This window comes from Pleurodeles waltl, chromosome 9, assembly GCF_031143425.1.
Source record: "Pleurodeles waltl isolate 20211129_DDA chromosome 9, aPleWal1.hap1.20221129, whole genome shotgun sequence".
NCBI classification, from domain to species: domain Eukaryota; kingdom Metazoa; phylum Chordata; class Amphibia; order Caudata; family Salamandridae; genus Pleurodeles; species Pleurodeles waltl.
Genome location: NC_090448.1, coordinates 419,701,662 through 419,717,303, shown reverse-complemented (window position 1 = coordinate 419,717,303; position 15,642 = coordinate 419,701,662). Strand labels below are relative to the sequence as shown.

General features: G+C 43.4%; 1 protein-coding gene across 3 annotated transcripts in view; it reads left to right on the top strand.

Moving 5' to 3' along the window:
- The window catches only part of SPTBN4 (spectrin beta, non-erythrocytic 4), a 1,652,494-nt gene that overhangs the window by 1,060,108 nt on the left and 576,744 nt on the right, over positions 1-15,642 (top strand). For all 3 annotated transcript variants that reach the window (XM_069207217.1, XM_069207216.1, XM_069207218.1), the window contains one exon: positions 12,689-12,933. In XM_069207217.1, coding sequence (XP_069063318.1) covers positions 12,689-12,933 — 245 coding nt within the window. The remainder of the gene's footprint in view (positions 1-12,688; positions 12,934-15,642) is intronic.

The following is a 15,642-nucleotide window of genomic DNA, read 5'->3' as shown; positions in this document are numbered from 1 at the left end:
GGGATCCAAATCCCTTTGTGAGCACCAACTAGACCAAATCTTCCAGATACTTCTATACCTCCTTTTCATACCAGGTGTCCATGATTCATCCAATAATCCTGCAGCTGAATCCAAAAGGCTTCTAAATCCTCCCGAATCCCTGATATTCTCCAGGCTAGACGGTTCAATGAACCTGACTCCACCAAAGGATGCTCCTCTCTTTCCGCCCCTGATAAAAGACCTCTGCAACACTTTATTAGAATTCGGAAATTCTACAGCTATCTCCATCACAGATGGAAACCAAGGCGGAATTTTCAAAAAGGAGTCACTAGAACTAACTGACACTGCTGCCGCCTCACCTGCAACGAAACTCTCTGGATCATCGAAAAGGAGGAAATGCTTAGCCTTTTATTTTTTACCAATCCTGCATAAACGCATCCACTGCCATAGCACCTGGATTGTGCCTCCAACAGGCATACTTTCGCAACTGAAAAGTCAACCTGGAGGTGAAGAGATCTACTTCCAAAGGACCCATGACCAGATTTATTTCCTTGAATAGATGCTCATTCAATTTCCAATTGCTGAAATCCCTCATCTGACGAGAATTCCAATCTGCTCCCACATTTTGCACACCTGGCCAAAACTCCGCTTTCAAACTGATTTTGTGCTCTAAACAAAAATCCCACAACTCCTTTGCCAATTCTGCTAAACTCCTTAAACGAGCACCTCCCAGTTTGTTTATATATGTTACCGCAGTAACATTGTCCATCTTCAGTAGAACAGATTTCTCTTTTAAAACATCCCTGAAACTCTGTAAAGCAAACATTCCTGCTTGCAATTCCAAACAATTTATATGTCTTTCTTTTTCCAAACAAGTCCACATTCCACCTGTCTCCAAACCCAGACAATGAGCACCCCAGCCATGCTTGCTCGCATCTGTTTCTAATACAAAATCTGGTTTTAAGCCAAAAATCGCTTGACCATTCCATGCCTCCAAATTCTCCTTCCACCAAATCAATTCCTCTCTCGCCTCCTCTGAAATCGAAATTCGATCTCCATGCCAAAGACCTTTTCTTAGCGCAAACATCTTTAAACGCTGTAAGGCTCTGTAATGCAATGGACCTGGAAAAATCACCTGGATAGACGAAGGCAAAAGACCAATCACACAAGCTAAATCTCTCAAAGTCACCTCTTGCTTCCTTAACAAAGACTGTACCTCCTGCTTTACTTTTTTCACTTTCCTTGTTGGTAACACCAACTGCCATAGATTCGTGTCCACTTCGAATCCCAAAAACTCCAACCACTGCACAGGCATCCACACTGACTTCTCCAGATTTATAATAAAACCCAGACTCTCCAGTAAATCCTTCACCAAACACAATTGTTCTGTTAAGATTCCTTCCTGGTTCAGAACCAAAATGTCATCTAAATAAATAATCATTCTCACACCTCTTTCTCTGAGAAAACCAACCACTGTACGCAAAACCTTTGTAAAACACCAAGGCGCCGAAGCCAGCCCGAAAGGTAAACTCTGAAACTGATACAACTGGCTTTTCCACCTGAACTGCAAAAACCCCTGACTGCACTGAGCAATTGGAATCGTAAAATACGCATCCTTGAGATCCAATTTCACCATCCAATCCTGTTCCTGCAAAAGATCTCGTAACAGATTAATTCCCTTCATCTTGAAATGGTTGTAAGTCACAAACTGATTTAGGTTCCTCAGGTTTATTACCAGCCTCCATCCCTTGTCTTTCTTTTCCACCAAAAACAAAGTACTCACGAAACATTTCTCCTGATCTTCCAACTTCACATTCTTTTCCAACAATTGCCTTATTTCTATACATACAATTTCTTCCAGCTCTTTCTGGAAGTTTAACTCCTTTGGCTCTACCACTTGCACCGGTTCTAGATCGAACTCTATAACATAACCCTGAACTGTTTGCAGAATCCATGAATCCTGAGTGATTAACTCCCAATTCTCTTTGAAGAATTTTAACCTTCCTCCTACCTTTAACTGGATAGAAGTAGAAATAGTCTTCATACTCACCTTGACTTTGCATGTGTCCCATACTTCCGCCTCTCAACCTCGCTGACCGAACACGTCCCCTCCCTTTTTGTGGGTAAAATTGATAACTTCCAAAGTTTCCTCTGAAACCTCCTCCTCCGTGATATTGGGCCCTAAAACCTGCCCAGCCGGTAAGCTGCCCTTTCCCACCGGCCCTACCATATAAATTGTTATTTGAAAAAACTCTTCTCATAGAAAAATGTGCCTTGTCAAGACTCGTAAAAGTACAGACATACTTTGTCAAGGCTTTTACCATGCCATCTCCAAACACTAAACCCCAGCCTCCTCTGAAGACTCCTTGTTCGTCAAATCAGCCATTTTAGGATTTATGTACATCAAGACCGTTTTCCTCCTTTCCGCCAAAAGCCCTACATTGGCATTTCCAAGAAAACAAATTGCTCTCTGACACCAACCCGAAGGAGATGAACATCCAAATCCCTCCCTTTTATATATGCATCCTCCACAGTATCAAAAATTCTTGCCAGAGGCCCCAAAACATCAAGAAGCTTATCCTACACCTCTTTCAATTATTTTTCTAATCCTTTCCTAGGATCTCTACCCAGCTTAAACAAATGAGTTAACATAATTGGGTCTAAATTAGGAGTCATGCAGACTTTTTCATTAATCACGGGCCTAGAACATTCCGCCCTCATTACACTTCTCTCATCCTTCTCTAAGGGCTTACGCAGCCTATCCTTTATATAATGTGCCACATGTTCCAATGGCCACCACTCCTTACCCCGAGGATGTCTAATATCTCTGGGCTCAAATAATTTTTCTCCTAAAGGATCCAACAGTTCTTCACCAGAATTTGCCCTAAAGACAGACCCAAATTCAATTTCCAAATCATCTTTGTATTCCATCCTCAATCATAAAATCTTCAGTACAGCCCTCCTTTTCAGCGTCAAATCATCTTTGTATTCCATCCTCAATCATAAAATCTTCATTACAGCCCTCCTTTTCAGCATCAAGCTGACTTTCCATTGCACCGCCTAGGGTACCTTTCGCTTCTGAGCCACCAGGGACTCCTATCTGTCTCAAATCCTTTGACAAATGTCTTTTTTATTGTAACACTTCCCACCAGGAAACCTCAAACGGCCCTCGTCTTCAGAGAGAGAGTAAAACTCCTCATCATCCATACCTTTTCTTTTACCCAAAGCCTGGATCCTGGATCCTGGACTCCTGAACCACAGCCTTAACCTCCTCAGAGACGATCTTACGTATACAATCCTCCTGTGATCCTTCCTTCTCCACATTAAATTCAGACATATCTGCAAAAATTCAATATATACACAAATATATACTCATACACACTAAATATAACTTTAAAAGACCTCAAAAACCTCCAAAAAACATCAATATCGTAATTCTATTGTCTCCTCGAACCAAAAATACCAACGGTGAAGTGGTTACCAAGGAAACGATAAACAAACATCAATCTGCTCCAGAAACAAGCCGAACGCTTGTAACGAAGCCGATCACTTAAACACACAATGAACATGAGCGCATTGAGACACGGCGCTAAAATTGAACAGTTCCCAGCATGTGCAGTATTAACCAACTGTCGCCCTGAAATACAAAATTAAACCTCCTATGCAAAAATAGCGCTTCCAGTGTGATCACGAAGAAAGTTTTTGTGGAAATCATGAAGGCGTGAAATAATACTTCACACACCCGAAGATACGATCCGAAAATACGGAAAAACAAATCCTCCACACGCGCTCGTAACTTAACATCATAGTGCGTCAAACAAAGAAATAAACCCCAAAATAAAAAACAGGCGCGCTTAGAAAAGAGCGCGATTAACTGTAACGGCCAATCTTGTTGAAGAAACAGACACTAACTAAAACTAAATAATCTGAAAATAATAAACAACACATTGTGAAAAATATCAAAACAATCAAACTCCACAACCCATAAATTGGGTTTTCCCAAAGTAAACAAACATACCAAACAGCCCAAAGCGTATGAAAGTTATTTAAAACATATAATTATCTGCTCAGAAGCAGCAAACAAAAGAGGAAGGAAATGGAGGACACCTGGATTATATGGACATGAACATTCTTTGTGATGCTGTTAAGGTTATTTTGGTTCTTTCAATGGTTTGCTGCTCAGAAGAGTAAATACAAGGTTTATGCATAATGCTAGCCTCCTGTCTTGACATGAAATCTAAGGAATCTTTTAAATGAAGGTTATTTTGACTTCTCAAGTCACTTTATTGCAAGGTTTTGCTCAGATATATACTTAATTGCCCAGAACTTATATATTTGACTACTTGTTGCTCCATTCAAGCGTTTATAACTATGAATGAAGATCCTATAATGCAGAAGGAAAGATTACGTTGCTGCAGTCCTTATGCTGCATTGTAGCATACATCTTCTCTGCTGAAAGAGTTTTTTCTGTGCATGTGGATGCCGCAATATAGTTCTATGAAATTATTCTGGACAATTATTTTGAACATTCAAAGAAAAATAAGGCCTTTGTCAGGCTTCCATTTCACAGATCTGAATATGAATTAGTGGATCAAGACATTCTATTATTCGTTACAGTGGAAGAAAACACAATAAAAATGTATTCCGGGGTCCATGCTTGCATCAGGGAAGTATTTAAGCGTTTATAATTTCATTGAAAATTCCTACAGTGACGGAACAGGACTATAGGCACATAACCTTTTCGTTTAAACGCAAAACCGCACGTATTTTGTAGTTGTTTTGTGTGAAATTGCAGAGACCAAGGATGATCTAGCTGCACACAGTTTGTGAAAACTAGTACATATCTTTAAAAAGGATTTTGAATTACATTTTGCAGTAGAAAGCCCAGAAGCTCATAATATTCTATCTTTTTCTGTTATACCTTAAATAGTGTGTATTTCAATGTTGATTCAAACCTTCTGTCTTGTTGTCTTGTTCCTCGGGGTGAAGTGACCTTAACAGTCACTGCACTGCAGCACAGATGCTGCAGCAGCACGTTGCCTAATGTGACAGCATAAATGACACTATAATTATCTGCGCTTGTGCATGTTTCTCTTTCTAGAGATGCTAGCAGTGGATTTTTTAATCCAGTTAAAAATCACCAACTCGTTCGAATTTTAAATTGTTGTTAAAAAGAAAGACTGGATGTATTGTCTTTGGTTGAGGAATGTGGAATTGTTTTCACTTTATGTTGCTGGTATTTTGCCTATAGCTGGAATTACAGTCTTAGTGTAATCATGTTCCCCATGTTGGATAACTATGATAACAGATATGTAATGTTTCCAACTTGGTTAAAGAGGAGCGCTCCTGCAGTTTCCTTTGGCTGGAACTAAGGCCCATATTTATACCTTTTTAGCGACTCATTTGCGTTATTTTTTTATGCAAAAGCAGCGCAAACTTCCAAAATACAATTGTATTTTGTAAATTTGCGCCGATTTTGCGTAAAAAAACGGTGCAAATGCAGCGCTAAAAAATAATAAATATGGGCCTAAGAAGTTGAACATGCTTGTTGTCTTTTCATAATCACTTTTCATAATCATAATCTGTTGTGAAATGCATATGGCAAGCAGACATCTAAGAACTTTATTATGCACTAGATAGATTCCTAATTATTGCAATTGGTTTCTTCTTCCATAACGTATTTCTACAGCCATGTGGTATTTATGAAAATCAAAGCAGGCCAACAGGGCAGCAACTATATGTGCCTTGTGTTTTCCCTTGGCTCTTATTTTTTCGTTGTGGGCTTTGCTGTTTTCAATATTTTTCAAAATTGTGCAACATTCCTTTAATCTAGCTTTAGCGAATCTAGATTCTCAAAGGGACTGCAGCAGGTTTTCTTGGTGGATAACAAATCCTGTTTGTCAGTTTGTAGAGAACCAGGATCGGCTATAGACACAGACACCTGATGTGAGACTCCCAAAGGCACCAAATGTTCCTCTCTGCGTTATCCAACAAGGAACATGAATGTTAACTTTAAAAACATTTATGTATGACAGATATTCACCAAAGAAAGAGAAAAATACTGTGAAACATGAACAGAAAAGTAGAAGCGGTGATGCACTAAACTGAATTTTATGGTAGATCATAATAATTCCTATTCCTATCTCACTGATTCAAGTATTTTCACTACAATATTTATGTGTACAGCTAGAATTACGCCTGTAAAACTGGTGTTCATTTCCTAACCTGCTATAAGAGAAAATTGAATTGAAACAGTCAGGATCTGATCCTGCAGTCTGCGTATTGGACTATTACTAGATTGGTTCTTAAAGCATCTCAGTGGCCTACAGCATATAAATATCTATCCAGTGTGGAGGTTTTCCAACTTCTTATTACATCAACCTAATGAGGTCTTCAGCTTTATTCTTTTCTTTTTCAGCACTTTTGCCATCCTGTGGCAACATTAGTTCATTTACCGTTTTCAACTCCACCATATTAGTGAGACATTTATTCTGTCCAACAGGTGTTAAAAAATAGTATCTGATAGAGAATTCTAGCTACAGATTCCTTACCTTTGATGTCCCTAGGCATCAGACTAGATTTGGTAACTTTTGGGGAGGATTCTCCACCCGAACCTGTCAAATCTGCGCCTTCATGTGTGGAGATTGAGTGGCAACAGTTGACAACTTTTGACCTTCCTCCCAAAGTCTGTAAAATTATCTTGGCAGCCAGGCGTTCCTCAACAAAAATGGTATACGCCTGCCTTTGTCAAAGATTGTAAAATATTGTGCAGAGAAGTCTATAGATCCTCTTTGTGCTTCTCTAGCTGATATTCTTTTCACTCTTTCTCTTGCCCAGCAGGGCTCTGCTCTGGGCACTCTTAAGGGCTTTCTCTCTGCTCTGTCCGCCTCTCTGCGGCTGCCTGACCAACCCTCTTTGTTTATGTCCTCTATGGTAAATAGGTTTCTAAAAGGGCTTGTACATATGTTTCCCCCTACACCCTTTATCATGCCTCAGTGGGATCTTAACCTAATTCTCACTGTCCTCATGTGTGCTTCCTTCGAGCCACTGCACAATTGTCCTCTCCAGCTGCTTATCATCAAGAAAGCCTTCCTAACGGCAAGTGCTTCTGCCTGGGGATTTTACAGCCGCACCCCTTCTGCCCCTTAACGAAGCACTTACAGACGTCCTGCTGGGAACTTGGTCCAAGCCCAGCAAGGTGCTCCTGTAAATAGGATGATCGCCAGCTGCCATCACACAGCAAAAGGCTACCCTATCTTCCCCAGTCAACACCCCACCCCTGAGAGCTTGGTAGTCCAAGCCTCCACTTCCCATGGCGCATTCTCTTCCGCTCCCCCAGACAGGGAATCCAAGAGGCTGGACCATCTTGAGAAGAAGATATTTTCTTCCACCAGTCTGGCACTGAGGTCAGTGAACACTTTGTGCTTATTGGGCTGTTTCTCAAACTATTTGAGATACAGTTGCGCAAGTGCTGCCTCAAGTCCCGGGGGCAGTAAAAGACAGGAGGGATGCAGCTAAGTTCACCATTCGGCGTGGCTTAGATACATACGACTGACTCGCTAGGAGTGAGATTGCATCAACAGTGGCATTAAGGCGCCTTGCCTGGCTGAGGACATCTGTTTCTTTGGGGGATGTCCAGGAAAACCTGATGGACATGGCCTTCGATGTCACTCGCTTGTTTGGCAAGAATGCAGACTCGGTGTTGGAGCATTTTAAAGAATCTCAGGCTACGGCCAAGTCCTTGGGCTTCTCGGTGACCACTTGTCCACCATCTGCCTATCGTTCCTTTTCTGGCTACAGAAGGGGCATGGTAGAGCACCAGCCCTATACTAACTACCGTCCTACCCAACCATCCCAGGCTTTGCAAGGACGTGGACCCTGTGCCTTCAGACATAGAGGGTCGGCATGCAATAAGTCGTCTGCCACCGGCAGCTGCAGCCTCAAAGCCCTCCCAGTTGGGTTCTGCAGGACCAAGCTGGCCCAGTTGGACAGAGAATACACCATCATCTTCTCCCCTCACAGTCCATAACATTGGACGCATGGGTACTTCAGATCACCAGGAAGTGCTATGCCCTGCCTTTCCAATCCTTTCCTCCCCCAATACCCCAACATTTGAATGGCTGGAGAAGGATAATTTGTCCCTCCTTCGAGAGGATGTTATGGCTCTCAGGCCACGAGAGCAATAGAAAGGGTCCAAATATCCAAAGTATGCAGTGGTTGTTATTCCCACTACTTTCTGATACCCAAAAACAACAAGGTTCTTCATCCTATTCTACACCTACGGACTGTAAATTTCTTAATCAAGAAGGAGAAATTTTAGGAAGTTGGCTCTGTATATACTATTTCAAAGTAAGAAATGGTGTGCACAGAGTCCAAGGGTTCCCCTTAGAGGTAAGATAGTGGCAAAAGTAGATCATTCTAATGCTCTATTTTGTGGTAGTGTGGGCGAGCAGTAGGCTTATCAGAGGGTAGAGTTAAGCATTTGTTGTACACACACAGGCAATAAATGAGGAACACACACTCAAATACTTATTCCAGGCCAATAGCTTTTTATATTGAAAAATATATTTTTTTAGCTTATTTTAAGAACCACAAGTTCAAGATTTACATCAAACACTTTAAATGTAAGGTACTTCACTTAGATACTTTAGGAACTTTGAACGGAAACAATATCATGTACAGTCTTTGTAAAAATAGCAATAAGCTATTTTCAAATGCAGGCTTTGCAGTGGGACCTGAAGTTCCAGTGGGAACAGCATCAGGGAAATCTCTCCGACAAGGTCCAGATCTTGGCGGGAACTGCAAAAGACCTGCAGTGGTGGGTTATGAACCATGACTGGGTGAGAGGCAGGCTCCTCTCTCTTCCCCAACCAGACCTCACAGTAGTGACAGATGCGTCACTTCTGGGATGGGGCGGCCATTTGGTAGAGGTGGAGATCAGAGCACTTGGTCTCTGGCGGAATCCAGATTCCACATCAACATGTTAGAGCTCTGGGCCATCCGAATAGCATTGAAGGCATTTCTTCCTTCTGTCAGGGAGAGGTGGGTGCAGGGGTTCATGAACAACACCACCACCATGTGCTACTGCAACAAGTTGGGCAGGGTGGAGTCGTGGACCCTTTGTCAAGATGCCCTGCGTCTCTGGACATGTCTGGAACAGCAGGGCATAACACTGGTGGTTGAGCATCTGTCAAGTTCTCTGAACGCCAGAGCAGACAAACTCAGCCATTGATGCCTAGCAGATAACAAGTGGTGTCTACATTCGGAGGTGGTGCAAGATCTCTTTCAGCAGTGGGGAGAGCCTTGGTTAGATCTATTCGCCGCTGAAAGGAACGATCAATGTCAGTAGTATTGTGCGTTGGAGTTTCCAAGGCGGCAATCGCTCAGTGACACTTTTTGTCCATACCACTTCTGCCCAGAGTTCTCAAGAAGATCAAGAACGACCGGGCCCAAGTCATCTTTGTGGCTCCGGACCGGTCACGAAGAGTCTGGTATCCAGAGCTTCTTAAAATAAAATGAGCATCGATCTTCCGATCACGCTGCCCTTTTGGGAGGATCTTCTGTCGCATCAACAAGGGAGAGTTCTCCACCCGAACCTATCAACTCTGCGTCTTCATACGTGGAGACTTAGCAGTGACAGTTGATCTTTCTCCCGAAGTCTGTAAAGGCAGCCAGACGTTCCTCAACAAAAAATGGTATACGCCTGCCGTTGGCAAAGATTTGTAAAATATTGTACAGAGAAGTCTATAGATCCTCTTTCTGCTTCTCTATCTGATATTCTTCTTTTCATTCTTTCTCTTGCCCCGCAGGGCTCTGCTTTGGGCACCCTTAAGGGCTATCTCTCTTCTCTGTCTGCCTTTCTGCCACTGCCTGACCAACCCTCTTTGTTTAAGTCCCCTATTGTAAATAGGTTTCTAAGAGGGCTTTTACATATGTTTCTCCCTACACCCTTTATCATGCCTCAGTGGGATCTTAATCTAGTTCTCACTTACTTTATGTGTCCTCCCTTCGAGCCACTGCACAATGTACCCTCCAGCTGCTTACCATCAAGAAAGCCTTCTTAGTGGCAATAACATATGCCTGGAGGGTGAATGAGATACAGGCCTTGTCATCCAGGCCCTCATTATCTCACAATGTTTACAGACAAGGTAGTGCTGTGCACCCTTCCCTCTTTGCTTCCAAAGTGGTAACCCCATTTCATCTGGGTCAAACTGTCATCCTGCCCACCTTCTTTGCTCCCCCACATCCCTCTAAGGAAGTGGAGCAACTTCACCGGCTGGACCCAAAAAAGAGCGTTGTCATTCTACCTTGACCACACAAAATTATTCTGGGTGGGCGACCAACTCTTTGTGGGATATGTGGGAGCAAAGAAGAGTTGGGCAGTACAGAATCGGACCATTTCGCTCTGGGTCGTTCTCAGTATTAAGATCTGCTACACTCTGGCTAAGAAGCAGCCGCCTGATGCCTTTTGAGCCCATTCCACCAGGGGAAAAGCTGCAACGATGGCGTTAGCTCGCGGTGCCCCAGTCGTGGACATCTGTCAGTCAGCAACTTGGTCATCACTGCACACGCTTGACAAACACTACTGCCTGTACAGTCAGGTCAGCAGAGATTGGCATTTCGCCTGTTCGTCTTGTACGACTTTCCAGTCGGAAAACATTTGTCTGCCACTCGCTACCAGGTGGATATGGCCCGGGTGTCTAATCAAAGGTAAGGAATCTGCAGCTGGAAATCTCTATCAGATGAACAAGTTATTTACTTCTGGTAATCCATTATCTGGTAGAGACTCTATCTAGCTGCAAATACCTTACACCCACCCATGCCTCCCCTCTCTGCGGTCTTGTTTACTAGGGTAAGGGTGATCCCTTTTTCAGAGACTTGGTTCGGACACACATATGCACTAGTTCTTGTCATGGCTGTGCGCTTCTGGCATGGAAATTTGTGATTAAAGTAACTGATGCCAGGGTGCCTGAGTGGTGCCTAAAAAGGTGACTGCAACGTCACTTCTGGCGCCAACGACGCCACGCATATCGGAATGGAGCCACCCATCGGCACACGCAGGGGTATTGCTCGAGCAAACGTTTCTGTATCCAGTCTGACGCCTGGGAAAATCAATGGTAAGGAGTCTGCAGCTAGATAGAGTCTCTACCAAATAATGCATTAATGACAGTAAGTAACTTGTTCATCTGGTATTAGTTCTAAGTACCATGAAACACCACTGAGTTCCTTACCAATTCACACTCCAGTATTGTATTCTCACCTCTAGCTGTAGAAGTACTGTCTACTGAGCAACACATCTAACTTTCATCTTCCCAATACTTTGTTGATGTTTATATTAATGGTTTGCTCCTTAAAGGACTTATGACTTAGGGGGTCATTCTGACCCCGGCGGGCGGCGGGAGCCGCCCGCCTGGAGGGAACCGCCAGAATACCGCTGCGCGGTCAAAAGACCGCCGCGGGTATTCTGGGTTTCCCACTGGGCTGGCGGGCGACCGCCAAAAGGCCGCCCGCCAGCCCAGTGGGAAACACCCCTCCATGAGGATGCCGGCTCCGAATGGAGCCGGCTTAGTGGAGGATGTGCGACGGGTGCAGTAGCACCAGTCGCAAATTTCAGTGTCTGCTGAGCAGACACTGAAATTCAAAGTGGGGCCCTCTTACAGGGGCCCCACAACACCCCTCACCGCCATCCTGTTCCTGGCGGGCGGAACCGCCAGGAACAGGATGGCGGTGAGGGGGTCGGAATCCCCATGGCGGATTCCCATGGGCAGCGGAAAGTCGGCGCAGTACACTGCTGACTTTCCGCTTCTGGCCGCGGCTGTACCGCCGCGGTCAGAATGCCCGGCGGAGCACCGCCAGCCTGTTGGCGGTGCTACCGCCGACCCCGGCCCCGGCGGTCCTTGACCGCCGGGGTCAGAATGACCCCCTTAATCTTTACACGATTTTTGTTGCTGATCTCTCGTCTGTCTTCATGTGTAATCATCCTTTCAGATAGGTGATCTCCGTATGGTAACACTCCCTGTTCACCTCAGAAAACATCTTCATCTCTTGGATGCTTTGTCTCATTAGTAATCCGCTGGGGGGACATTGGATATAAATACTCAATACCATCTCCTGTTTGTTAACACTTAGTACATCTCCCAAACCTATACTGTTTCATAGAATTTCTGTCCTCAGTGTGCATGACTTTGCACTTGATAGACTTGATACCAAGCCTCCTTCTCCTAGGTCAGACTTCCAGCTTTTCTTCATCATACAGCATGCTCTGATCTCCTTGTAGGGTGGTGTTGGCGTTTTTTTTTGTACCAGTTCCTATGAGGTTCTCAGTAAGTTCACTTATGAATGCACTAAAAGAACCTAAATCAAGCACAAACCCTGAGAAAATCCTTTGTTGCTCTCCTTTCGTTGGAATCAACTCCATTTACCAGCACAGCACACATCCTTTTGCTCAACCAGCAGCTGAACCTTGTTCTCACCTTAGAACTTTCCTGAAAACCACATCTATCGCAATGCCATATCTTTCCCTGCTACTCCCGACTGTGACCTCTGTTTTAGTTGACATGAATTCTCCTTTGTTAAATTATGCTGCCGTTGATTTTGCATACTTACAGTGTTAGAGAAGTCTGGTGAAATTTCCTGAGCTAGTGTTGATTTCGGACTTATACAGTGATCGCTTTATAATTTGCTGACAACAGCCTATGGGGTTTTACAGGTACGGCAGCTGCAAGAGAATGCGGCCCAGCTGCGTACGGTTTATGCTGGAGAGAATGCAGAAGCTATTGCCTCCAAAGAACAAGAAGTGATGCGTTCATGGAAGGAACTGCTAAGCTCCTGTGAGGACTGCAGACTTCAGATCACTACCACTACAGACAAAATCCGGTTTCTGGGGATGGTGAGGGACCTTATCTCATGGATGGAGAGCATCATCTGTCAGATCGAAGCAGCAGAGAAACCCAGGTATAATCTTAAGCCTACCCAGCTTGGTGCCACTTTGGCAATGTGGGAAATTTCTTGTTGGAAGGCCTCAATAATCGTAATAGAATCTGTTTTGTATGAATCAATGCGATTGTCTAACAGATACTGCAAATTAATACAGTATTTGAAAACCCTTACTTTTTGGCAGAAAACTTAGTTGTTTCTTTTTTTATTTATTTTTTTCAGAGATTGTGACATTGCAATTTCTTTCAGAACATCATAGCAACATAAAAGAAAAATTTTGTGAAACAGTAATGCAAGCTATATTTTGAACTGTGTGCTAAAACCTCATAAATCTGCTTCCCATTAATAGTAGCTTTACATTCCTGTAGGACTGCATGTCTGAACTCCAAGTGTTGCTTTTAGACTGCCCTGGAACTCCTTGGACCTGACCACTCTGAAAAATATTTAGGACATGACTACAGGCTAGGAGATAAACCAGAGTTTACAGAGGGATCAGATTTTTGAGGGCAAATGCATGACATCGTAGGTCCATAAACTGAACTCAGTTTCTACCTTTTCAGCATTGAAGTAACACGCGGCATGCTGTACATGTAGCTACTTTCCCTGAGAGGATAGAGATACTAATCAGTTGCTCTGGGAGGATAGTGAAGTCAGACCTATTTTTCTCAGATTGTCTTTATATTTTTTTTCCAATGCGCAACATTTCAGTACCTCCATTCAATCAAGTCCAAGGACGCATAATAAACAAAATCCATATAATGCTGATATCACAATAAAAGTAAAAAAGCTGTGATGCTGCGCATGGATATTTGAATGGTCATTATTTTTATATTTGTTGAGGACAACCTAATATACGATAAGTAGTTAGGTGGAAATTTAATAGCACAAGAGTTTTCTCCTTGAATATGTTTGTGTAGTGATTTAAAATAAATAAGGGAGAAACGGGAATAAGTATAAATAGATTATTTTTGCATACTGACAATCACTGCTGGAACAACATTTCAAAAGGAATCGTGGGACTCTGGCTGACATTGCTTAGTATGGTTTCTTCTTAAGTTATTTTCTGAAGGTGAGTATTTTGGTTCCCTAAGTGCTAACTAGCTGGTTGGATTCCGAGGCTGTCTCTTTTCTCTTATCTTCACAGGGATTTCACCTTCACTTGATGCTGCAACAGAAATGACTGGGCTTGAATCCCATCTGTCAGATGTATGAAGGAATCACGCATGCCATTACAATACATGCCATTACTATGCATTGCCATTACCATGCAAATCTTAAACACGCATATGCCTTTACCCACGCATACCTTCACTTATATATAAGGGTTTTCACTTACCTGATATATACTTAAATTTTCGTTGTAATAGCATGCATGGTAAAGGCATATGCATGGTTAAGACTTGTGTAGTAAAAGCAATGCACGGTAAAGGTATTGCGTGGAAAAGGCTGCATGGTATGAGTTGTTTCGCCATCCGTCTCACTTTGTATATGTGCCCCATCTGTGTATTTGTGTCTCATCTATGTAGTCCTTGATTTCTGTCCCTGGCCCATCTCGCTATGACATCAGTGCCATGTCATCATGAAAGAATTCAGATGGTAGTTACTCCAGTACTGGAACTTTCATAGACTCACATGCTTTAATCCTTCCCCGTTGCCGAGATGGGAGTCCTGCCCGTTGTAGAGATGGGAGGGACTTTGGTGGCGGCGGCACCAACGACGACTTCCCCACCATTGATGGCAGTGATGATGAGCTATCTACAGTCATCGAGGGCATCATCGTTGACTTCATCGTCAACAAAGATTTACATATCACCATTGTCATCAAAGTTGATTGTGACCATTGCTTCTAGATCTGCAACATTGTCAGCGGTGGCCTTGACCACTCAGCCGTCGACGATAAAGATCTCTTCTCTGTCATTGAGGACAGCCCCTCTACTGGCAATGAGTACAACAGCAAGATTACCGTTAATGGTTCCACCTCCTACACCGTCAATGGCCTTGTCATCAGCACCGTCAACGACCTAGTTGACGACCCTGTGGACGAGTGAAAAAAAACCTGGAAAACAAAACAATTGGGGAAATTAACCCTTAACATACTTCCCCAAGCAAGGTAACTCAAATGATAAGAGCTGACCTGTTGGAGGATGATGACGATTCTGATGACGAGGGACCCTATAGAACAGCACAAGTCCTTCTCAACTTATTGTAAAATGTCAGGATGATGAGGAGGAGTACTGTGAGGACCATGATCCACAATATTTCACAGCTCAAGGGCAGCCATATCCAGAGGCAATGGTCTATATGCCAAGCTTCCTAATTTGGGACTTACAAGTCATGCTAGTGGATTATAGAAAAAGATTCCTGCCCACTGGTGAAACGGCGCCTCAGTCAACTACGCCTGTAAGATCTCCAATGCCTCAAGTGACCACCCCACTCCAGAGGCCTACTTTCTTACCGTTGACTACCATTCATACATCTACTACAAACATGCTGCAGGACACGGACACCTCAGAAGAAGAGCATGAGAAAGGTGAGCTACAAGAGGATCACACAGAATGGGATGATTATGTCCTCCCAAACCTGTCATCTCCATCACCCATGAAAGTGGACTCGCCTCCAGAGGACATTAAGGGCTTTCCCAATTTGCTTGAAAGGGCCGCCAAAACATTTGCACTTCCGATGCCATCCAAACAAATGGATTGTTTTTTTATACAACTTCAAGGAGCC